This window comes from Caretta caretta, chromosome 15 (assembly GCF_965140235.1).
Source record: "Caretta caretta isolate rCarCar2 chromosome 15, rCarCar1.hap1, whole genome shotgun sequence".
In the NCBI taxonomy this organism is placed as follows: domain Eukaryota; kingdom Metazoa; phylum Chordata; order Testudines; family Cheloniidae; genus Caretta; species Caretta caretta.
Window position 1 is genome coordinate 27,419,200 of NC_134220.1, and position 26,040 is coordinate 27,445,239.

Here is a 26,040-nt window from a genome sequence, read left to right on the forward strand (position 1 = left end):
ATGCCCCGAGGCTGGGGCTTGGCCTTTGTCCCGTGATGCCCCGGGGCTGTGGCTTGCCCTCTCCCATGAGGCCCCGGGGCGTCGCCTTGGTTACCGAGGCGCTGGCGCGAGCGAGCGGGGCTCGCAGGAGCCGGGATGGCGGCAGTGGCGCTGAGGCTCGGGATCCTCCTGCTGCTGCCGCCGCCGCCGCTCCCGGCCGTTAGGGGGATCTCGGGACAGAGCCGCTCCGCCAGCGCCACCGCGCAGCCCTCGGGCCCGCCCGCCCCCTCCGTTCGAGAGACTCCCCGCCGCCCCGCCGCCATTCCCACAGCTCCCGGGCCCCGCGTGGGCTCCTCCCCAGCCCCGGAGTCGTCGCCGCCGCCGCCAGAGACCCCCGCTCCGCCCGCCGCCTCCCCTGCGGCTGCGGCCACTGCAGCGGCCCGGGCTGGGCCCGGGCCTGCCCCCGTCACAGACGGTGGGTACCGCCCGGCGAGCGGCTGGGGGAGCCGGGAACCGGCTGAGGAGGGGATGGACGGGGGAGGATCAGGCCAGGGGAGCAGTGGGGCTGGGTCGGGATGGGGCGGAGGATCTGTGGGGTCTGGCTCGGGAGGGGGGGGGGCTGGAGGCTCTGGCTGGGGCGGGGGGGGATCTGGGGCGTTCTCCCTGCTCCCAGCACTAGTCCAGCACCTGCAGCTTCTATCCCTACAATTCTCTGAAGTCCTGGGTGGCACTTCCAGCGGGATGCCATCAGGGCCTTTGGGTGACTCCTAGGAATCCTCGATGAAAGCATGGGCCTGCTGAGTGTATTTAGAATATCGATTTGTAAATGGTTTTTGCTTCTTAACTACTCCCTTTGGTTCCTTCTCCCCCTCTGGCTTCATGCCTTCTTCCATGCCTGCCCATGACTTGGAACAATCGCTTGCTGGCCAGTTTGCCCTTTTATTCATCCTGGAAATCATCCCCGTGAAGCCCCACTTCTGTGGGGAAGGTGTTACTGAAAGTCTTCTTGCTAGCAAAGCCCCACATCACCTTTCTCTTCACTTTTGTGCCTTGCATCCTCCTTTTCAGAAGCACATTATAAATTCTCCAGGTCAGGGACCCTACCATTTTTGTGTTCTGTAAAGCCCTGTTTACATTTATGGTGCTGCATACTGAGTAAAAACACTTTCCTATAAGAAATTGGAAACCTGCATTTTAGAGTTTGCTTTTCCCCGATACACGTAAGGGTTGTTTGGTGGGGTTCAGGATTTCGGTAGACCAAAAGCTCTTTGAAGAAGTGGCTGTGTTTTGGTTTTGTGTTTGTACAGTGCTTAGCATGATGGGATTGAGGGCTGTTAGTAGGGCTGCGAGACACTACTACATTACAAATAATTTTATGCTGAGAGAGACTCATCCTGACAGTATCTTTCAACTGGTAGCTGTGTTTTGCATTTCACTCCTGATTTGTCTCTCTTGAAAGCTGCTGCTGACCCCACATCACTTGAGGAACTAAGAAGTTTGCCCACGTGTACTCCTTTCCAAATGTCAGGGGACTTAAAATCCCTCAAAATTGATCCCTGTTTTACATTTCCAATTCAGGATTTTGGTGCCAAATTCAGCTAATAGAACTTCAGAGAGACAGTGGGTAAGGTAATATCTTATTGGACAACTTCTGTTGGTGAGAGAGAGACTTTCAAGTGTCCAGAGAGCTCTTCAGGCATTAATGAGAACATGTTGGACACTGTCTAGGTGATCAGATAGCATCCAGTGGGCCATAGTGAAATTTAAAAGTTACAAATTGAAATTAAAAAAAGATATTATGAAAAAGTCATCTGTATCTTGACTGCCAGCTGTTGTCCCTCACTTACTGTTGTTCTAGGCCAGGGATCTCAAATCACCACGAGGGCCACATGAGGACTAGTACATTGGCCCAAGGGCCGCATCACTGAAACCTTTTCATACAACGATGCAAAAGTATAGTCAAAAATGAAAAAAAAAAATTGCATGGTATTAAAAGTCAATGTATTAACTTTTTAAAAACTGTAATGTGAAGAGGGGTTTTAATAAACACCTGTAACTATTCCTTATGTGGTCAGTAACACTGATGATTATCTACATTAACCGTCTATCAACATAGCTGTAATGGCAGGAACTTTTTAAAGTAACTTCATACAAAATACGTTGCTACTTTTAACTACTCACAGCAAAGAATCATACATGCTGAACTTCATACCTCAGACTGCTTGTCTAGTCCATGAGGCCCAACCCCACCTCTTCCCTGCCTCCATTCCAACCCTTTCCCCAAAGTCCCTGCCCCAGCCCCGCCTCTTCTCCACCTCCTCCCCGCTCCCTCCTGGAAAGTCGTAAGTGCTGCCAAACAGTTGTTTGGCGGCCGGAAGTGCTGGGAGGCAGGCAGAGGAGAAGGGATGCGGTGTGCTCGGCGGGAGTGCACGGAGAACTTGGCTACGGTGGAGTTGGCGCCTATGGCGGGCCTCAGGAAATAACTGCCCATGTGTTTGAGACCCCTGTTCTAGCCTTTGGCCCTTGCAATCCATGGGTAAATACATCACTGATCCAAATTCCAGAGGCTTTGGAATCAAGATCTCTAGTGCCTCCCTCCAATCTATATTTCCTTACATAATAGCAAATGACAAAAATATAATGGTGAGCAGTGGCCAGGGTGCTAGCCCTGCTGAGTTGTATTCCTTGCTTTGCAACTGACTCTCTAGAGACTTGTTCAAGCCTTGGCTTTCCCTGCCTTTACAATTAGAATAGTAATGCTTGCTTACTTCACAGCAGGCCATAAGGCTTAAATGATTAAACGCCTTGAAATCCTGTTAAAGCTACTATGGATGTGCAAAGAATAACCATTTTACAACTAACAGAACTTGGCAATTTCATATTGTCAGTCAAATTCCCTCACTTCCAAAAGTGATATTCCAAAGAATGTTTTGGTTTTGTCTTAAGTGAAACAATTATGGGGATTAAAAGGAAAAGCAAATAAACTTACTGATAGGTGACAGGGTACACTACTCACCACAGATGGCACCCCCTTCTGAGGATTGCCTCTGCACAACTAACACCCCTTCCTGTGGTTGAACTCCACCATGCTCTTTTGCCAGCTGTGGCTCCTCTTTTGCTTAAGGAGCTGTTGCCTCCTCTTCATGACTCAGCCTTCCAGCCAGGTCATTCAGCCTGTATCCCCCCAGGGTGCCAAAGTCCTTCTGCAGGACTGATCTCAGGCAGTCTTATCTAGCAGTGCCCTGATTGTGCCATTTCCCTAGTGGCCAGTAGGGGAACCTAGGTCTGCCCACTACTCCAGGTTACAGTCCAGAGACCCTATACCTGCAAACTGTAGGCCCCTTTCACTCAGATGCTGTTGCTCTTTCCTACATCCTCTGGTCCTCCCCCCTCACAGGGAGTAACTGCAGATTGTAGCACCCTATAGTCTCAAACTCACCTCTCTACTCTCAGGGAATGATTACAGCCAGACTCTCTGTTGCCAGCATCTTGGCTTTATAAGCCCAGCCCAGTTCCTCTCCAAGCTGGACTTCATCAGCAAATTAGGCCTTAGCGTGCCCTGGCTTTCCTCCAGGGGCAGTCTATAGGGAGTTAATTGAAACTAGAAAAAATTTTAAGATAAAGCTGCAAAGATTATATGGAAACAAGAGGAAAGAAAGAAAGAAAGAAAGAAAGAAAGTTCACGTCTTTAAAAAAATCAACTCATATTGAAACATCAGGAAAATATATTACTGTACATGGAGCATGTGTTGTCCTTGCAATTGTGTGGGAGTTATAACAAAATGTTTTATATTTGTGTTAGAATCTAAACAAATAGATCAACATTTATTAATATGACTTTTTCTATATCAGTATTGGGTAGTGATCATATTTTTTGACACCTTCAAAATTCCTGTTTATTTCACTACGAGTTTTGGATTCCTAAGGAATGCAGAATCAGGTCTCTAGTATGCCCTTGATATTGTTAATTGCTCATCATATGGTCACTTCTTGAGAAAATGTGTATCTTAAATAATAATTCATGGTTTTAAAAACGATACCTTAGGATTTAGATATAAACATTTAACTGCAGTTAAAAAAGGACACTGTGAAAACAAAAAATATAAAAAATGTTTTGTTAGGCATTAAAATTCATTCCTAATTTTATTTTAAATCTTCTTCTCTCCAGTTGCTACATTGTGTGTTTGTGACCTCTCGGTGGCACAGTGTGATGTAAATTGCTGCTGTGACCCAGACTGCAGTGCTGCAGATTTCAGTCTCTTTACTACATGTTCAGTTCACATTGTCACGTAAGTTCATAAATAACTTTTTTTTTTCAGCTCGACGATGCAGAGTCCCATCATATTCTCATTGAATTCAATGGATACAGGCTAGGGTCTGCACTGTGGGCTTGTTTTCCCACAGAACCTCCTTGCTGTGTGACAGGGCACTGCATTCACCCACCATCCAGTCCTCAGCACCTAGGCAGTCATCAGCACAGCTCTACTGGGCCTGGGAGACTCAGGCCTTCATCTGAATCCCATGGGAGTCTTCCCTTTCTGGGACTGTCATAAACAAACTAATGAAAGACAGCAGCAGGCCTGCCTTCAAACAAGGGACCTCCAGCAATCTGTATAAGGGTTCAAAGCCCTCAGGTAAATCACTGACAGGAGCTTTGAAATAGACATTCAGGGTATGCCCAGTTCTGCTTAGACTGGCTGTGGTCATGGAGGAGTCTTTGTCCTCATTTACACTTCTCCCCAAACTGGGCTGGGCTTCCCTCTTTTTAAAGCTCTTCATCCAGGCCTGAAATGCCTCACAGATGTGGTGGAGCAGGGAGGCTTCAGTTTAGTCCTGCTTTTTAACCCCTTCCTGTCCAATGGGGGGTTTGTATACCTCCGTCACAGTCTGGAATTAGTTTTAGTGATATCTCTTTACAGCTGAAGAGAAGTCCCAAGGGAGGCTGATAATGGTCTCTTGTTGGGACATGTGTCTGTTTGCACTGAACTGTTTCTGGAGTAAAAAAGGGAGCTGTAGGTTTGTAAAAGATCACTTTTGAGTGGGATGTGAATATTTAAGGCTATGGAGCTGAGCCTCTAATTGTTCTGATGTCAAGAATTGAGTGCTGGCACTATTCTTATTAATACTTCAGGAATGACTTCAGCCTACATCTTGACATGGAGATACAAAGGTAATTTAGTATCCATTATAGCACTGGGTGGCTATTTGGAACAGATGTTTGAACTTCTACATTAATTTCACTGTGCTATGCCTTGGATTGTAATCTCATCAGACCTGTCAAACTAAGCAAGGTCATGTCTGTCTGTTGCTTGGATAGGAGATGTTGAAGGAAAATGCAGGTTTTGCAGGGCGTGATGTAGGTTACACCTTTCCCTCGATGTCAATACTGACTCAATGCCTTATCGTGACATTAAGGGCATTGTTTTTGCGGGTGCCATCTTTAAGAGAAAGAGTAAAACATTTGCAGCTTCCTATCAATACAATTTAGAAGCTGGAAATTAGGAGCATTAGCACCTGGTAAACTGGTGGTTCTCTCCATGGACCACCAATAGTCCATCAGTGTTAGTTTGGGAACCCTTTGCTGTAAGAAGTCCTAGTCCTAGGAATGTGATAGCATCATGGCCATCATTAGATAATGTGAGCTTTCCTCTGATCTCTCTTTTAGGAGCAAGCATAGAATCTCTTCATCTCATTGGCAATTTTTGCCTTTCTAAAGTAACATAGTAAAATATTAAAATATAACATGATAGTAATATAATGCTGGCTTATTGTTTGTCTTTTGTTGCTGTTTACAACCTATTTCAGTGTGTAGCTTTGCACTGGTATCAGCCTCTCAAACAGGAGATAAGAAAGCTCATTTTAGAGTCTGTATTTAAAATAGCTCAATGTGACTTCTCAGAACAATAAGCATAGCTCTTCAACCCACTTCCTGCATAAATTAGCCCAATCTGAATAACTGAGTTTATTCTCAGTGCTTTGAACTTTGAATCATTCAGCCACCTGGGACTGCTATTTCTTTGTTCTTGCCACAATGCATATTGCCACCCATTTATAGGTATTTTATATATATATCGGAAAGGTGTAATCAAAGCCTTTTTGAATGACAGTTGAATCCTCTGCTATGAATATTTTATTCTTGTCAACTAGAAATGCATAAAATCAAGCTGTACTTTTTTTCTCAAGCTATCTTTTGTGACATGTCAAGGGATTGTCAATGGCCACAAGTTTTACATCTCACTTTTACATCTGATTTTAAAGATGGTAACTTTCATGTAAGCAACTGCTGTAGTTGCTACAGGGGTGTTATAGTTATGAATAGGAGGGGAGGTGGTTTGTGGAATCCTGAGGGAGCAGGAATATAGTCCATGATGTGGGCCTGTTAAGATGTGGTTCACCTTATGAAATAGTTTACAACACTCTACCTAATGGGTCATGTCTAACTAGCATAACTTAATAAAGGAGAAATGTAGTGTTCAGGATTATATAAATTCCATATATGCCATTTCTTTTAATTTTGATAATGTTCTTTTACTGCTTTTGACCACTCTGCAGTATCCACTCTCTCTAGCATATGAGGAATCACCATCTCATATTCAAGTCCACCAGCCAACGTAGGGGGGATTAGTACTCTTCAGAGTGTGACATTTACCATCCACTGAGGTCTTATTGGACAACCCCACTCACTATTGACCATACCCGCTGCAATACCAAATTCTCTTGTTGATCTTCATTGAGGATGCTGGTAACACATTGTACCTATCCTAAAGTGACTCAATATTTCCCCTCCTTGATGTTTCTCATTCCATCCTTTGTCTCCTATGTGTTGTGAGCAGTTCATTATATTCTTTTTATGAAGATGAGTGATATGATTCTGCTGCTATCTCAAGTCTATGCACCTCATTTTCCCCTGATCCTCTTGCAGCCTTCTCTATGTTCAACCTCATTCCGATCCATCCCCTACCTTCTCTCTGGTATGAATAAAAGCACTTTCTGAATGTCCAGTCTTTAACATATATGCCATTGTGGTATCTGAAGCCAATTGGATCCCATCTGAGTTGTCATCTTTTATATCATTGTCATCAAATGCTGTCCTACTTTGAACAGTGGCTATTATCACATCCCTCTGTTTTGAAATCTGTGAATGAAAGATATTGGAGAATGGCTAATTGTTGTTGTTTTTTCCTGGGATAAACAGTATAAAATGTTAAACCTTGTAAGGGTGCATAAATGATCTTCAAATCTTTACTGTAGTTATCCATCTCCACTGTTGCCTTCCTTCTGTTATAACAATACATGCATATAAAGATTTTAAAATAACATTGTCAAAATTGACTTTGTTGGATCTGTATATTTGTTTGCAGAGGTGACAGCCAGCTTTGCACTCAGGAAGCAGCTATATATTCAATCAATGTTGCAGCACATCCACCTGAAAGGATATTTAAATTAGTTGATCAGAACAATCCAAGTATTTTCTGCATTCATGCTACAAACTGTAAGTAGATCTGTAACTCATGCTGAGCAGTGCAATGTTGTCATCTTCAAAACTTTTTTGGGTGACAAAAATAAAGACTAAAACTGCAAGTAACCAAACTTGCAAGAAGACTGGTTATCCTGTATGGTGATGGTCTGGTGCCATACTCCTTGCCCTGACAAAACACTAACGGTTTTATCAAAGGAGTTTTGCCCCCATACAGAGCCTCTCTATAGAGAGAATGGGATTGGGATCTAATTAGGGCTGGTTGAAGATTTCTATCAAAACTTTTTTCAGTGGGAAATTGGGCTTTTGACTAAATGAAGATTATTGCAGAAAATGTTTGCTTTTCTCAAATTTTAAATTTTTCATCAGAAAACTAAAAATGTTTAAATTTTTAGATGAAAAGTCAATATTTTCTGCAGGGGGAACTAATTCTAACTAGCTCCAGTTGTGACTGTGCAACTGGCGAAATTTTTTCCAAATCTTCTGATGTCAGTTTTGTGGGGGCTTTCACATAAGTGAAATAGAGTTCGTGCTGTAATTTTTTCATCTCACCATGACTGTGAAATAGTAATTTAAGTGCTATCCATTAATTGGTATGTCTTGGTATCTGAATGTATGATCAAATCAGAGATTTTGGTCTAAAAGGTCCCAAATTTAGGAAAGCATTTTATCCTGTGCTTAATTTTAAGCACATGTTTAGGTGCTTTTTTGAATCAGGGCCAAATTACGGATACCAGCTAATACCTCCTAGAAAACTTTGAGAAATATTCATCTTATTCTGGTATTTTCCTTCCCATTTTTAAATTCTAAGGGTATGTTCCTGTCTCCACAATGGAAATGTTTGTTACTAAACACAATTTTTATAACTTAAAACTTTCTCACTTATAAAATATTTTTTCACAGATAAACAAGCACTGTCCTTTATTCCTCCTGAAATGCCTACTTCACAAAATTTTGATAGTTTGCTTAAACAGTTTGAAGGTGTTACCTTCAGTGCTGAATCTGATGTTCTCTTGAATACTGAATTAGATGCTCAGAATTTCTCTGATACAAATGAAACTGCTAGATATGAGGTAAAAATAATCTGATTCTTTTTATATTTGCAGTATTTTAAATGTACTTTCTTTTATCATAAAACACTTTCTCGCTAATGAATCTTTCCATATATAATTGAATAAACATTGTTTGCATCAACTTAAAGTTACTTTTCTGAAAAATACAGACTTCATTATAGTCCTTCATTAAATATAAAAATTTCAGAGCAAAAGACTAAAGTGCAGCATTTGGCTTTAGTCTTCTACAAAATCAAAGTGAATTTTTAACATCTGGGAAACATGTGCAGCTTCCTTATGCTACTTTTGCTATTGTTGGCAAGAAAAAAAAAAAGAGCAAGATGCCATTAAAATCTAGCCAGTAGGGTTTATCTAGTCAGTTGTTAGTGCAAATTTCTAAAATATGGACTTTGTAGTCTTTGAGAAGATTTGTTTTATTTTTATAAGAGCAGATAAGCTGGAGAATTTCCAGTGATTGTAGCAGATCTTTAATTTAGCAGTCAGTTTACAATGGTAACATGATCTTGGCTTGAGATATTGGTGGGTGGAGAAGTTTGGTTTATTGGGAGCCATGGTAGAAGCAAACAAAATGTTAATAGTTCTGGTTAAATTTGTTGTATATTTTATGAATCTTTCGGTGTACTGAAAATCTACAAGCTTGGGTTTGCCCCTTTATTTGGCAGTATGGTGTTCCTATCCAGACGGCTGATGCATTTCTGAGATTGCCTGCTCCCCTTGTCTCCTCTCAGTGCTCCGATGCTAATCCTGCAGGTTGGCAAGTGCATTCTAATTCCTGTTTATCCTCTCTTTAGTGTGTGCTTTTGTTATCCTGCCACACCAATTTACAGATGATTCAAATGAACTAGCACACTTACCTGTTCAACCGTGGGTAAAGTTTCATTTATAAAAATGGTACTTAGCTTTTTTTAATTCCTTTTGGTCATAAACAAGAAATTGTGTTCCATGTAGACTAAGCCATTCAGAGTCACAAATATAAATCACTGAGTCCCATTAATAGGTTGCTTTTCTGTTTTTGAAACTGAGCCCCTGTGGCCTTATGGATGCAATAGAATTAGTGTGAGGGTGATGATGCAAAGTGGGATGGGGTTACATGAAACAAGGCCCAATCCTGCATACCTTGGAGGGAGTCCCCACTGAAGCCAAGGAAGTTCCTCACATGAGTAAGCTCTGTTTGCCTGAGTAAGAGTTGTAGGATTGGGTCCTGAACTTTCATACCAACAATATCCTAAAATGCTTCAGAGATAAATACCGATGGTATATGTTACAGAAAATACTAGATGGGAAATAAAAGTATTGGCATAAGATAGATAATGGGGGAAGAGAAACTCAGAAATCCCTAGTTAAAGGAAGAATGATGAGCTTATGAGAGCTGTAAATGCAAACATAAGTCTAATGGTAGATTTTTTTTGTAAATTTCTATTTTTAGGAAATAACGTTTAGTAAGAATGTGACCATGTCCTAAATGAGCATACATGCACATAACTAATGATCTATGATAAAATCATGAAAATCCTCTTTAAATTATGTGAAAAAGTGTGGCTCTCTTTTCTGTCTCTAAACAAAAGTAAAAATGCCAAAGAAATGGAAAATAAATTCCCTATTTTTTTTTCCCTCCATGACAGTTAGTTTTAATGAAAAGGTAAACTCTTAGTTTTGAATTTAACCTTAAACATGAGGATTTTCACTACAAAAGTGATAAACCTTTTTAGCTACAGTTGTACCAAAGGCTGCATAATAGGCACTGATTCTAAGGCCCTGTCTACACTGGCAAGTTTGTGCGCAGTGTGGAGATGTTAATAGACAATCTTTTAATTGACAGCTGTCTAAGCATTACTTCCCATTCACTTTCTGTGTTGCATTTACTTGAGATTTTTGTCTTTTGCTTTTCATAATTGTGTTTTCTTTAGTTTTCTCAGTAATACTTTTTTACAGGTTTTCTAGTAAACCAGGCTGTGAAATGCAGTAGAATGATAAATGTGGGAAATTGTAACACCACTCAAGCACTTAGTATGCTGTTTTACACCAACTCCAGCATTTTAGCAGTAAGTAGGGTTTTGAAACACAGCTGCTGACTGACAGTTGGTATTTATTTCCTATCTCCTCTTCACATCTTTAGAATTACGTAATTTCCATTTCCTAAGGGAAGTGGGATGATGACTGTTTACTTTATATAGGAATTTAAATGGGATTTGGAAAAAATCTTCATAACCATCATACCTTGTAGAAATAGCCATTCCCTCCCACCCCCCTTTCAAGCTCAGAAAAGAAAAGCACTTGTTTGTTGGGGGCTTAGATAACCAAAAGACAGCCTGGAAGATGTGAGTTTGTGTATGATTCTAGGATTGCTGTCGCTGAGATAGTGGACTTAATTGTAGAGGCATGGGTTTCCACTTTCGATGTGCATGCCTAGGCCTTCATAAAGAGCCTATTGCTAAGAGTCTAGATCCTCAAAAGTATTTAGGCTCCTAACTTGATTTCACTGGAAGTTAGGAGCCTACATACCTTTGGGGGTCTGGGCTAGAGTGCCTAAGGTGGCAATGGCCAGGGTTTTGGTAGAGTGAGATTAATTTTCTTCTTTGTGTGTGTGGATCCCACTGTAGGTACGCATGCACTTCATGGGCCCAGATAGGATGTTTTTGAATAGCAGTGTCTGGGGCCATACCTGTGCCCTCTGCCTCCTCATGCTCCCATAAAAGGCAGGTTGGCCATAACTATCCCTCACTTCCCCTTTTTACTGGAGCAAGACAGAGCCCTGCTGCTGTCTAACCCACTATTGTTCTAGTTTAAAACTTACTTTTTCAGCAATAAATCTTTTTCCTATTCTTCTCTTCTTAGTTATTCTCCAAAAACGGGGAAAAGGAGACATTTTGACAAACATTGGGCCTTGGACTTAGCCACGGTTGCACAAATGACACATGGGCATTCATTATTATTCTCAGCCAGTGAAACCTCCATCAGTTTTGCTCAGTTTACTAAGACCAACTTCATTGTCTTGACAGCACTGCAAACAAACCCAGGACCTAAACATTTCTGATTCTGCTTTGTGTGCCTCTGCCAACAAAAAACAAGTTTTAGTTGGTGATTTAATGCAGAATGCAAGAATCCATCTTGGAGCTCGTGGAGCTCCACAGAATTATTGCAGCATAAACTCTTGTCAATAAGCTAAGCAGTATGACATACAAAGAACTGTTATGTAAAGTAGAGGTGCCATTTCTGAAGCCGTTTTTTTGATACAACTAAACTTTCATAGTATATCCTGCTCACTTTATCTTCAGAGTCTGTGTTGCAAAAAGGCAGGCAAGACTGGAAATAGTAAGAGCAGACACCAAGTTTTGGTAACCTTTTAAGGAAATCTTAGATCCACCTATTCCTTGCTGATTTTATTATTATTATTAATTGTTTGTGGGAGTTTAGCCAAAGTTAGGGCCTGATGCAAAATCCATTGAAATCTAGGAAGTTTTCCACTGATTTCAACAGGCACTGGATCAGACCATAAGGACTACACAATTTTGCTCTTAAATCATGAGGAGTAGCTAACACTTTGACACTGAGGATAATATATGGTATTTCTATTTACTTCCCTGATGTGAAAGCCATTGTCATATTAGATAATTGTTGGTAGAGGAGAAGGAAATAGACAAAGCAATTAAGTCTTAACCACTTACCTTTTTATTTATTTGCTATTTTTTGCTAATGATTTAGCTGTTGTTTGAAATAGCTTGTTTTTGTTCCCTCCCCTAGGTACCAAAGTCAAGTCAGCTGGTAAGTAACATTATTTCTTAGATGAGACACACTTGGGATGAAATCCTGGCTCCACTGATGTCAATGGAAGTTTTATCATTGCCTTCAGCAGGGCCAAGATTTCACTCTTGCTGTTTAATCCAAGCAAAATGTGCAGTTTAAGCCAGTTAGCCTATCTTCTGTCAGCAGTGGTACAGTTAACAAGTGAAAGGGTGCTCAAGAGCTTGGAGCTTCTCTCTGAGATGATTTATTAATTCTGGTGATTGAATTCCCACCCAAGTATAATTATAGACTCTAGGTTAGCTCATAGTTGCTATTAAACATGGAACATCTGACTGGTATTCAGCAGTTCATGTAACAAGACCATTGTTCTGTCCCTCTGGAACAGAAACCTCAGGCTAGCGCTTGAGGATTTTAGAGCATGCCCTTTGAGGGTGCAGACAAATGCTTGTAGCTTCCTGTCTGTAGGAAGCAAACTACTACTTTCCAGGAAGCCGCTGTTCTAAGACTTCCGAATGATAACAGTTGGAGTTCATTTAAACAGGAAAAAGTATAAGTCATCCAGGCAGGATGATAGTGTGTGCCTTACAGTTCAGTTATACCCAGTATTCAGAAATGACACTTGTTTATGTTTCAGGTTAATGTTACTGTCCAGGCCATAACTGTCCAGTCTCTGAGTGGAACACGTACTCTGCTTAACAGTAGTGATGTCCTTTTGCTCCCCAAGAATTTGGATAATCAAGTGTGCATAAATGTAGTTCTTGGAGTAGGTACACAAATTGTTTTTCCTCTTTGTACTAAATTAAAGGCATGTATGTATTAGATCACTCCTACTTCTCAAACTATTGGAAATCATGACACTTTCAGCTAACATGTGGTGAAGAGAAACTTGATCTTTGGGACAACAGAGCCTTACAACATACAGCATGGTATCCTACAGCTGGATTGGAAATGCACACTAATGCAAAGTGGAGCTGTGGGATAAAATCCATCTCTTATTACTTAAGATTTACTATTTGTGTGTGGCAGTTTACATAGACAAGATACAGTCTCCAGGAGCTTAGACTCTAAGATGAGTCTGAGACAGGATGCTTGGGAGAAGAAGGAATACACAAAATAAGATTAAATTGCTGGTTGGGTTGGTACAACGCAAGTTAGTTTATTTCTTTACCTTTTTTGAAAATAACGAAACTTGAGGGTTGGTATAGGACAGCGAGGTAGGAGAGATGGTGTCAGGAAGTCAGTTTTGAAGAAACTGAGATGCATTAAATCATTCCTATTCACCAATAACTAATGTATTGATTTTTGTTACATTTGTATCCTTTATCTCCTACATCTATTGATAGGGATACTGATCTCTCTTTGCAAGTATTACATTTTTCTCTTAGGCTAGACCACAACTACTTCCTTGAATGTCACTTCTGTAGTCAGTAGATGAATGGGAAGATAAGTAGGCACTCTCTTTCCTTTCCCCAAAGTTCCTTCCTGATGAGGAGAAAAGCCAGAATATAAAGGTTATTTTTTCCCCAGACTCCATCAGTCCTTACCCATTAACATTTTATAAAACCATATGCAGGTATGTCTGACTTCTAATATGTGGCCACTATAGAATGATCAGACATGTACTGATTTAGTGATTCAAATCCTGCGGCTACAGCTACATGACTTTACATGGTATTGCAAATGAGAAGGTGCATGTTTCTAGATGGTGGTGATCTTCCAGCACATTTATCCCTAAAGAATGGGAGAAGTGTGGAAAAATTCCGTAGATAGTCTGGTTTTTAGCTCATTTTTTACTTGTTCTAATTAATATGGAAAACTCTGTTTTCAGGTGAGTTATTCTATTACGTACACGAATGCAGGAGAAATAACAGATGCAGCTGTTTCTTTTGTCCTGGGGACAATTAACACTAAAATGCTTCCAATACAGCAAAGCTTTGAAATCACTTTTACTCAGGTAACGTCTAAAGATATTATAGATGACTTACTGAAAGATAATTTAATAACAAACCTTATTAAACTTCCCTCCGAACTAATTACCAGTAAAGTAGAACACAACTTACACTGGATGCATGAGCCAGGCAGAATTTCAGAGCTGTGTGTTCACATCCTCCAAATGCTTTGGTGGTTTTCCTTTTGAAGGCTCATCAGGTGACTGTACACCTGTCTGTAATCAAGGCAAAGTGTTGCTCTGATTTCAGTAAACCCTCTTATAGTCCTAGGCAGAAGTCTTGTATGAACTGATATTTCAAACTACTCAAGACAGTTTATCCTAAATGAATTGACTGTCTCTGTCTTCCAAACATTTAAGTAAAATATAAGAACTGATGTTGTGTAATTTGTGTTACAGCTAAACACAAAGCCAGTCCCTCTTAGTGGAAATCCCGGTTATGGTATTGGATTGCCTCTGAGGGCAGGATTTAGACCTACCGGATATCCTTTTCACATCTAAATGTGGCTTATAGCAGTTTTGAAAAAGCTTCTTGCCTAGGGCAAGTACTTTAGATCAATGAATGAAATATAAGCATATAGACCATCTGCATGGTAAAAGGTGGGCAAGTAGATTTTGTGCCTGGGTTGATACATCTTCATGATGATTTGCCAAGGATGGTTTATAGCATTATCTTTTCCCAAAGGTATGCATTCCTGCTAGCCCATATTTCAGAAATATCTACTGGCTCAATTCCTGTACCACTATAATCAGCGGGAGATTTGCCATTGACTTCCAAGGAAACAGGATCAGGCTCTAATTATGTACTCTAGTAATGTTTCTAAACTACCTACATTGACTTCCAAGGAAACAGGATCAGGCTCTAATTATGTACTCTAGTAATGTTTCTAAACTACCTACAGAGTATCTTATATTATTGTAGCATTTTCACTTGCATTTTGAGGATTTTACTAAGGATTCCTATTTCATAACACAGTCTGAATATTTAATATTTTGCCTTAACTCTCTGCTATTATATCTGGCATTATTCAGAGCACTAATACACATGGTCAACTTACTGTTTTGCAAAGCTCATCTAACCAGGACTGTCTTGCTGTAGAAGGAGTCAGAACCCCAGTATTATTTGGTTATAATATGATATCTGGTTGTAAACTAAGGTAAGAGGGTAACTTTCCATTGAGCATTCATCAGTCTATTCTCAAGATATAATCCACTAGTAATGGTTCCATTTACCTGATTAGAAAATCTTTAGGTGCTAGAACTTTTGTACAATGTACTAGTAGTGGAGGTGGGTGTTGAGTACTTAGTTTTTTAAAAGTAATTTAACGGAATTGTCTTGGAATAGCTGTGTGTGTGTGTATATATATTATTACCAGCTATAGTCAGAAGAATAGAGCACTGTATGAGAGCAAGGGGAAATTATTGTTATGCTAACCTACAAGATTTCACTTAAATTGATCTTTTCTTTTCTGAAAGAATCACTGCAAGTACAGAATGTCAGCTCTTGGCCAATATCATCTTGAATGTACTGAAAGGACAAAATTTTCCAGAATACGTAGCTTCATTTGGAAATTCTCAGGCTCAAGATGTATTGGACTGGGTGCCAATCACTCACATCCAATCTTCAGAACAGGTGAAAATAACTAATTTTTCTTTTAAGAACACGCACACTTGAGTCCTCAGCTGCTGTAAGTGGGCACTGAAGTCCACAGTAAAGTCAATGAAGCCACAGTGATTTACATCAGGTGACGACCCAAGTGCTTTTATGCGTGCATGAATAGTGTACCAGAGCACAGGGATAGCAGCATTGTCTATTGAGGGGGACTATAGAGTTACTCTGGTAATTTACAAAACTCCTACATTGAGCTGTTGGGTAGTGTGCATGTTTAATAAAATGAATGAAGCATCAATCAATATAAGCTAATTTGTAATGTTTTCAGAGTCTGTGCCAAATCCCAGTATCATTTGAAATAGAAGTGAAGTGGACTAAATATGGATCTTTGATCAACCCACAAGCTAAAATCGTGAACGTCTCAGCAACGGTCATTACTACCATACTGGCCCAGGTATGTGGTTAATTTGCTTGCTTTAAGAGTGGAAGAATGTGTTTTATTTAGAATACTAGAGGTGGCGGTTTATTATACATTACCTATGAGTTGTACATGACAGAGGCCTTGTTATATAAACATTGTTGCTCTTATGTTTCCCTTAGGGCAGGTCTTCACTGGCAACGTTAAAGCGTTGCTGCAGCAGTGCTTTAACGTGGCTTGTGTAGTCGCCGCAGAGCGCAGGGAGAGAGCCCTTAGTCTGTCAGAAAGAGATCAAGATAAAACTTTGTTAGAATGTAGTGTATCTATCAGTTTTTACTGCAATTCAAACAAGTGTGGACTCCTTGCTACAAACAAGTTTCCAGTGAAATTGTACCCACTACTCAAAAAGGAAATTCAGTGATGTCAAAGTACCTATGTTACCAGAGACAGCTAAATATTTAACCCCTAGTGAAAAATCAGCTGTATAAAACCAGAGTGAGCCTAACACTTATCTTTACTGCAGACTCATTTTGGAAGTGAAAGAACTATTCAGATAGCAAGTTCTGTTACTTTCATTGATGTTTCTACACCGGCAGAGCCAGGCTATAAAGCTCCACCAACAATTGATGCCAAGTTACCCTTTGATTTTTTCTTTCCATTTGTTTAATGTAAGTATATATCTAAAACCCATTCAAGTTCTACTTCTTAAACTAAGTAGTCACTATGCATTAGATGAACAAAGCCCTCAGCTTCATCTGCTTTTAAAGATAGTAGGAAATATGCCGCTTATTGTAACTCTCTTTAAAAAACAGGCTGGGATTTTCCAATGTCCTCATTATTGGCTGACCTGCTTGTATGGGAATCAACGGGAGCAGTTCTGCCAACACCAAGTGCTCCTGAAATCCCACCCCTCAGTTTTCACACTTCAAAACTGTGCTTGCACACGTAGTAAGAGTGCACTTACTGGGTGGGCCTTTTCCAGGACCTTAGTCAAGTTTGCACTGAGTCTAAAGAACAATCCTGCTAGCTGGAATAATCTGTTATGATAGGTTATTTTGGAGCATAATCCTCTTCAGTAGTGCGCTAACTTTTACACACGCCACTGCTTTAATGTTTTATTTTAAGAGCTTCAGTTATGCAGTTCCCTTTTTCTGCAGCCCACATGCAAATGAAAATGAAGAGCAAGAACTGAAGAAATAATACACTGCAGAGTATTCCAGCCTGCTGCTGAGGACTCCCAACTTATCTGGATGTAGCTGATGTGGTTCTTCTCTTGTTCAGAATTGCACGTGGTGGGACTAATTGCACAATTAAGTACAACAGCACCTCTAGAAGTGAACGCTACCCAGCAACAGGATGATACAACCAGAGCAAAGATTAGCGAGGAAGCTCCTCTGACAGAAGACAAATGGGAATAGAGCAGGAGGTGGTTTAGAGACAGAGTAATGCTGAGCTGTAAACTAAGTGACCTTCCTCAGACTGCACTCTTACCTTGGTTGTCTTCTTACATTGCAAGCTCCTGCTGCATATTGCAAATGAAGAACACAGCAAAAAACAGCAACTCCTTGAAATAAGTTATGCCCCCAATATTCACAGCTTTGTAAATATGGCTTTATTAAATTTGTTGCAGCATTGACTGTACAGCTATACAATTAAAGATTTATGCAATAAAATTGTCTAAGGGAGAATGCTGGTTTAATTTTTCAATAATCTGTTGTAAAACTACCTGTACACGATGAGAGCTTTGCAAAACCTTTAACCAGACTTTTTTCATTAAATCGCAGTGTTAGTAAAGTAGAAACTACATATAGACAATGCTATACAAGAGAGCACGGAGGTATATAAAGTATCTTAGAGGTCAACAAGGGATCATCAAACTAGCATTTTTTGCACTGGAACTTCCTCAGGGAAGGATTTCCCTCGCCCTACACAGCCAGTCTTTTATTGTGGCTGATGGACAAGTCCATGCTGTTGTAACAGCTTGTTGAGCCTTTCGATTTCTTGCTCCTGTTGGAAACAAAATCTTATTACTGTAGCTCATATCTTAAAACACTTTCTAAGCTACAACAAGAGAGCTCTTCTCCCATTGCTGAAAAGGTAGCCATCCCTGCAGGGAAAAAACACAGCTCTTCAACAAGGCATTGCTAAATAGAATGTGTGCTTACCCTACATAATAGAAGTTGTGGAGGGAATTGGAAATATCTTTATCCCTTTTTGAATGGGCCCTTATGTTTATAGGATGCCCCAGGGTGTTCTCATACCAACTGAATAGGAGCTGGGTAGATTTCATGGCCAAGGTACAACATCCCAAATCAAGCTGCTGGGATAAGACAGAGCCCAGAGCATGACCCTGGCCATTGGTCTCCTAGATAGCTAGTTGCTGGGAAAGGATTGTAGTCCAGCTCACGCAGCTGTTTACATTTTTATGAGTCTTCTTACCTTCTCTGTGCAGCTGTATTCAAGTTGTTCAACTTTTGTAGCAAGCTGCAGATTTGCTTGCTTCAGCTTCGACACCCGTTGTTCAGAGCGTGTCTTTACTGATAAAATTATTCCTAGGAAACAATGCATGGAGGATTAGTTTTATGATGTAAAACAGCAAACAATAGGAAGTTAATAGCATCTGTGGTTTGTGCTCAAGTAATTTGTTTTATATCCATGTAGCCTCTCAAACTCTGCTTCTGCCCCTAAATCATGCTTTTCATAATATGGTTCCCAGATTAGTCCCACAGGGGCTTCAAATGCCAGCATTCTGCTGGGAAGTGGCACTCTGCCACCAATGACCAGGTCCTGGTCATTCAAATCTCTACTTTGAATTTAGCCCTTCAGCAGAACTCAAGGGGATGTGTGGCAGAGTAGCAATTTGTACCTCCATTTTAAACTCAGGTTTTCCATTATTATGGCCTTGGCCTTAACCTAGTGTAAAGCACAACTGAGGAGAGCAAGTACTCTTTATCTTCCTGTTTTAGTGGGTTCAAAAACACTGACCATCCAGTCTAGATCCACAGACTGGGGTGCTGCCTTGACCAGGATTTCACTTGTTCTTTAAAGCTTTTAACTTCTCTTTAAATGCCTCTGAAAGAAGGACATTCCATTTCCCTTCACGATACAAGTGTCTTTCCTTTACTAAAGCCATTGCACATAATTCCTCCCCCATAACTGAGGCAAGAATTATCCTACTACCTTTTTCTTTACAAAGAACTGCATCACCAAATTCTTCCTAGCCTCAAGAGCCTCCTGTTGGGGGACAGGGCAGTGTAATCGTAAAGCTGGCACCCTATGCTTTTTATACCTGCTGCTATATGCAGTGCTACTGGAGCCGGTTCTACATACTTCACAGCCCTGATTTTCAAGTTCTTGCCTCTCCAGAGGAGAATGGAAACATCCACACCGCTTTTTTGCATAGATTCCAAGGCATGTGCGTGCACCTGATGACTGCAACCCTCCTGGCCTGAACACAACCTGAAAGCTATGGAATCCTGATAAAGCCAGAATCTGTCCCCACCCTGTCTGAGCTCGTTCCTTCCCGCAACTGCATTGCTGCAGGCACAGTCTCCAGCAATTCAGGAAACATGAGCGATCTGGCTTCCTTTATTTATTTGTACGACAGACACCTGTTATGAACATTAGGGAGATCTGGATCAAAGGGAAGGGAAAGCAAAACCCCAAAGATAAGAACTCTCCTTGCTTGTAAATATTTGAGACAGGACTAAAACGTTTAGCTTCAACTAAGATTACATCTTAAGACTGAGATAGCAGTGACTTACATGCATCATTAGAGACTCACTTTAGCCCACTGTCAGTCTCCAACCTTCACTCCAGATTGAGGTCAGTGTCTGCTTTCTACCCCCAAAATTCATTTATTCTCCCTTTTTCCTTGAGCTGGCCATTAAATCTGTGCAAGCCACATGTTATGGACACAAATATCTTCGCTTTGTCCTAAATAAATGGTGATTCACAACTGTGTCAACTAATGGGCAGTTGTGTACAGTGAATTTGTAGGCTCTGTGTACAGGGGCTGCAGTACAGCTCTAGGTCTGAGGTTTTAGCCTTGAATGGGGGAAGATCAGGACTTCAAAATTTTAATGCTAAAATGGCTTCTTTGTGATGCAGGAAGGAAATGGTTCCCAGCTGCTGGGTATGTGGTTTTTTATATGTACTGTTTTGTTACTGTTGTCATCATGAATAGGTCGGAATATGAACAAGAGGCTGCTCGGCAGCTCTCCAATACCACTTTCTACAAGCCATTACCCTCTGATCCCACTGAGGGTTACCAAAAGAAACTACAGCATTTGCTCAAGAAACTCCCTGAAAAAGCACAAGAACAAATCCGCACAGATACACCCCTGGAACCCCAACCTGCGGTATTCTATCTGCTACCCAAGATCCATAAACCTGGAAATCCTGGGCGCCTCATCACCTCAGGCATTGGCACCCTGAAGCAGGATTGTCTGGCTATGTAGACTCCCTCCTCAGGCCCTATGCTACCAGCACTCCCAGCTATCTTGGAGACACCACTGACTTCCTGAGGAAACTACAATCCATCAATGATCTTCCTGAAAACACCATCCTGGCCACTATGGATGTAGAAGCCCTCTACACCAACATTCCACACAAAGATGGAATACAAGCCATCAGGAACAGTATCCCCAATAATGTCACAGCAAACCTGGTGGCTGAACTTTGTGACTTTGTCCTCACCCATAACTATTTCACATTTGGGGACAATGTATACCTTCAGATCAGCGGCACTGCTATGGGTACCCGCATGGCCCCACAGTATGCCAACATTTTTATGGCTGACTTAGAACAACGCTTCCTCAGCTCTCGTCCCCTAATGCCCCTACTCTACTTGCGCTACACTGACGACATCTTCATCATCTGGACCCATGGAAAAGAAGCCCTTGAGGAATTCCACCATGATTTCAACAATTTCCATCCCACCTCAGCCTGGACCAGTCCACACAAGAGATCCACTTCCTGGACACTACAGTGCTAATAAGCGACGGTCACATAAACACCACCCTATACCGGAAACCTACTGACCGCTATTCCTACCTACATGCCTCCAGCTTTCACCCAGACCACACCACACGATCCATTGTCTACAGCCAAGCTCTACAATACAACCGCATTTGCTCCAACCCCTCAGACAGAGACAAACACCTATAAGATCTCTATCAAGCATTCTTACAACTACAATACCCACCTGCTGAAGTGAAGAAACAGATTGACAGAGCCAGAAGAATACCCAGAAGTCACCTACTACAGGACAGGCCCAACAAAGAAAATAACAGAACGCCACTAGCCACCACCTTCAGCCCCCAACTAAAACCCCTCCAACACATTATCAAGGATCTACAACCTATCCTGAAGGACGACCCATCACTCTCACAAATCTTGGGAGACAGGCCAGTCCTTGCCTACAGACAGCCCACCAAACTGAAGCAAATACTCACCAACAACCACACACCACACAACAGAACCACTAACCCAGGAACCTATCCTTGCAACAAAGCCTGTTGCCAACTGTGCCCACATATCTATTCAGGGGACACCATCATAGGGCCTAATCACATCAGCCACACTATCAGAGGCTCGTTCACCTGCACATCTACCAATGTGATATATGCCATCATGTGCCAGCAATGCCCCTCTGCCTATGTACTTTGGTCAAACTGGACGGTCTCTACATAAAAGAATAAATGGACACAAATCAGATGTCAAGAATTATAACATTCATAAACCAGTCGGAGAACACTTCAATCTCTCTGGACACTCAATTTCTGATCTCTAAGTGACTATCCTTCAACAAAAAAACTTCGAAAACAGACTCCAAGGAGAGACTGCTGAATTAGAATTAATTTGCAAATTGGATACAATTAATTTAGGCTTGAATAGAGACAGGGAGTGGTTGAGTCATTATACTAAGTGAAACTATTTCCCCTTGTTTATTCCTCCCCCCCCTCCCCCCCCACACACACTGTTCCTCAGACCTTCTTGTTAACTCCTGGAAATGTGCTGGAAATGGCCCACCTTGATTATCACTTCAAAAGGTTTTCTCTCCCTCCACCCCACTCTCCTGCTGGTAATAGCTCATCTTAAGTGATCACTCTCCTTACAATGTATATTTTTTCACGGTCTGTGTGTATATGTAAAATCTCACTGTACTTTCCACTTTATGCATCCGATGAAGTGAGCTGTAGCTCACGAAAGCTTATGCTCAAATAAATTGGTTAGTCTCTAAGGTGCCACAAGTACTCCTTTTCTTGTTTTGTTACAGTAGCAGCAAGGTCTGGAAGGGGAGGGGGGTGGAGAAATATCACTGCCAGCCTTTTAATTTTTTCTTTGCTGATGTCAAGAAAAAATGTAAATAATTCTCAATCCTTTTTTGAGAGTGACATTTAGGGCAGACAGGCTTGTACATATTTTCATAGTACTGTACAATTAAACCAGAATCAACTGGAAAAAGATTCTCAAGTAGCACAATGACCATTATCCAGATCGCCACCAGCAGCAGTCTGGAAAACACAAGTGACAAGAGGAAGTGCTGAAGTGGCAAAATGCATATTTTACTAGTGATCTGGAATCCCAGAAGGACAGAGAGACTACACTGTTCCCCCCGACATGTTATTAAGACACTCACATAATACAACGCATATGTTATCCCTCTTCAAGCGTGAGTAATCTAAGAATGTTTTAAGAGTGGTGTGCTGGATACATGGGTATTATTTGGTTAGGGCATCTGGGTTCTGCCATAAATCAGGTCTCCACTGTGTAGGAACTGTGCTACCACAACAAACAGATGATCCCTGCCCCAAAGAGCTTACAAACTAACTCAGGCTAAACTCCTGCAACAAAATCTGATTGGGCAAAACACCTGTGTCCACATGGCACTTGCTGCACGATCAGGATGCAGGTTAGCAAATGTGCCTCTTGCATACGTCTTTGGAACGCTTCGCCCCCGCGCACGCCCTGCCCCCCCCCAACTTGGTTCAGCAAGTGTACTGTAAAAATAGCCAGCAAATTCCCTGAAACTAACTATCTGACATAAACTTACCATTTATAATTCTGGCCACTCGCCACAGTCGAAGTAGGATCAATAGTCCAGCCGCTTGAAATTCATGTTCCCGAAACAGAAGGACGACATCGATGATAAACGAAACCACCACCACTATTCCATCCAGGACTTCAAACTTGTGGTGAAAGAATTCCAGGCGATAGACAAATATTTTAAACCCAACTTCCACCAAAAAGAGGGTTACAATAGAAAGGCTCAGGTAGTGAAATACCTGGGAAAAGACAATGCCAGGTATATGTAGAAGCCATATAACTATTAACATTAGCAAATTAGTCTGATGCATGTCCTTCATTATATTAGAAGTACTCCTGCCCCTTTGATTGACCAGCAAATAGGCAAAGTGATTAAATGTGTGTAACAAAAGGATCTTGCTGAACAGAAGAGAAGCTACCAAACATTTGTATAGTATCTCTGGATGGTCTAAGGCCTTACCTAAACTAGGATTTAAGGTGTGATGTTAGCACATTAGCTAACATGTTTTAAAAGTCTAGTGTAGACAAGGCCTTTAACACATACTAAATGAGGTCCCTCCTAGAGTTTACCTCAACCAGCTAACATGGGTTAAAACTACAACTGCCTTGTCTTCACTAGGATTGTAACACTGCTTGTTTTAACACCACTTAAAAATACACTTTTTTCCTAGTGAAAAAGCAAGTCCTAAGACAATAACAGTGGATAACTAGGAGCTTGTCTACAATTAAAATGCAACTGCGCTGATGCTGTCTATACAGACAGGAAGGGTTCGTCTGTTGGTTTAGGTAATCCACCTCCCCGAGAGGCAGTAGCTAGGTTGATAGAAGAATTCTTCCATTGACGTCTACACGGGGACTTAAGTCAGCTTAACAACAGTGGTTGGAGTGTGGATTTTTCACATCCCTGATCAACATAGTTAAACCAACCTAATTTTCTAGCATAGACCAGGCCTAAGTGTTGTCTTCCTTAGTCTGCAGACAAACAGCTACAAGGCCTGTGCTGCTTGGAGCGTTCCCAAGAACAGTCTTGTCAGTTTTTACTGCTGCCTTTCAGAACTCTATGGGCAGTCATAAAACAGACAGGGATCACAGTAATTTCACTCCACAAGTCAGGAAAGCTTCGAGCTCCTGTAGAGACAAATGCTTTGGAGCAGGACTCAGACCAGAGAGTGGGGAAGGGTAGATTAGTCAGTTCTCAATTGCAGAAGCCAGGTGCGATCCTTAGGCCCTGCACGGGATCTCCATCTTTTGTAGCCTCCAACTACTACCACTTTGATGGATCTGAGGTCCCCCAATCCCAGTGGCTGCCAGAAGGAAGAATTCCCTATCTTGCTATCTGGCTTGAATTGCCATGGAGAAGAGAGACTGGTTCACTCAGAGGTTTGTCTGCATTTTACCTTTGGTGCTATTTCATGTTTGTCTGGGTGGATGATTTTCACATCCAGAAGCAATTCAGCGAGCACCAACAAAGCATCCAAAATGACCAAGCAAACAACCAATATCTGTGAGGAGAGGAAAACAACAGCAGGATAATAAATACTCTCTTTTGTTTAATATTTGCACTATTTAGGGCAATTGACAAACAAATTCATGCTAAAATTATCCAGCCTGCATATGTACAATCTTACCAGGACATTCAGCCTGAAAACTAGCAGAGCTATGAAGGCTGCCCTGGATTGTTGATTGGATTTATTGTATTTAGATTAGTTTCCATTTGTGCCTATCTAAGACCCTCATCACGAACGCAGACAGTTGCTGCAGAGAAAGGAACACTTACTTGTCTCAATGCTGTAATTCCTTACTCATGGAAGCAGTCTCATTAACATCATGGGGATTACTCACTTTAGTAAGGGTTGCAGGATCTGGCCCTTGATTTTCCAGTTTAGGTGACTGCCCACAATAAGTAGTTTATAACTAAATTTGCAAAGTCTTGTTTAAATGTATGAAATTGCTTCATTTACATGTGACCTCGTGTATTACTGAAAATAAGCCAAAATCCCTCCAGATCAGCTAAAGATTTCTCCTTACTCAGCAATGGGAGTTCATTAGGAAATCCCTGCTCACATAGGAACTCAGGGTAAATTCCCACTCAGCCTTCACCTCACAGAAAGTTCACCATTACAAAAGCATGTATTAAGGCCTTACATTGCTCAGCATCTCAGGAAATGCTGAGACTCACTTCAAACTGAGTCGTGGATTTTAGAAAGAATGCACTAGTTCAGCAGATTATTTGTAGATTTTCACATAGGAGATTATGGGTCTTTTTAAAGAGTTTTTATCTGCCCCCTTCAATGTTAGAATTTATTAGTTCTTTTACATCTATTCTAATTCCATGAATTTTTAATACAATTGTTTCAACAGGCTTACTTGGATGAGTCAGGGTTTCTCTTGCCTGCTTGTCACCCTACCTGAAATTTGCGGGAACTGAAGACTTTTTTCATCACATCCCGGAAGGAACGAGGTCTGATTGAGGAATTCATGTTAATCGTTGAATCTTCCGGCTTCTGCCCACCTTCCTCCTCCACCTGCTCTTCCTCCCATTTCTTGTAGTCATTGCCCCACTGCACGGGGTCGTCTCCCACAACAGTGAAGTGTTTCAGATACATGGACATGGCTCTTGGTTAAGCGACCATTACTCTGCAGAAACACACTATGGGAATACACAGTCAGAACGGTAAAACAATGTAAACCACTGCCCTGAAACATCCCAGGAATCTGAATTCCTCCCAAAACAAGCTC

At 41.3% G+C, this 26,040-nt stretch overlaps 2 protein-coding genes across 6 annotated transcripts; one reads left to right on the forward strand and one right to left on the reverse strand.

Moving 5' to 3' along the window:
• The first annotated feature begins 77 nt into the window (after positions 1–77).
• TCTN1 (tectonic family member 1) lies at positions 78–22,505 on the forward strand. 5 transcript variants are annotated; one of them, XM_075120079.1, is made up of 15 exons: positions 78–454; positions 4,148–4,268; positions 7,341–7,471; positions 8,360–8,529; positions 9,192–9,279; positions 10,462–10,571; positions 12,271–12,291; positions 12,908–13,036; positions 14,102–14,227; positions 14,621–14,703; positions 15,238–15,378; positions 15,698–15,854; positions 16,162–16,287; positions 16,775–16,919; positions 20,438–22,505. In XM_075120079.1, the coding sequence occupies exons 1-14, from the start codon at positions 136–138 to the stop codon at positions 16,916–16,918; spliced, it is 1,866 nt and encodes a 621-aa protein (XP_074976180.1). In that variant the 5' UTR covers positions 78–135; the 3' UTR covers position 16,919; positions 20,438–22,505. The 5 variants fall into 5 exon arrangements, with proteins under 5 accessions (XP_074976180.1, XP_074976179.1, XP_074976178.1 ...); XM_075120078.1 differs by lacking the exon at positions 20,438–22,505 and adding an exon at positions 17,064–17,384; XM_075120077.1 differs by lacking the exon at positions 20,438–22,505 and adding an exon at positions 17,409–17,939 and having other exon boundaries at positions 79–454.
• HVCN1 (hydrogen voltage gated channel 1) lies at positions 17,841–25,913 on the reverse strand. Its single transcript, XM_048820948.2, has 5 exons — positions 25,710–25,913; positions 24,699–24,803; positions 23,309–23,540; positions 18,691–18,803; positions 17,841–18,258 (listed from the first exon to the last, which is right to left on the reverse strand). The coding sequence occupies exons 1-5, from the start codon at positions 25,911–25,913 to the stop codon at positions 18,193–18,195; spliced, it is 720 nt and encodes a 239-aa protein (XP_048676905.1). The 3' UTR covers positions 17,841–18,192.
• Positions 25,914–26,040: the final 127 nt, after the last annotated feature.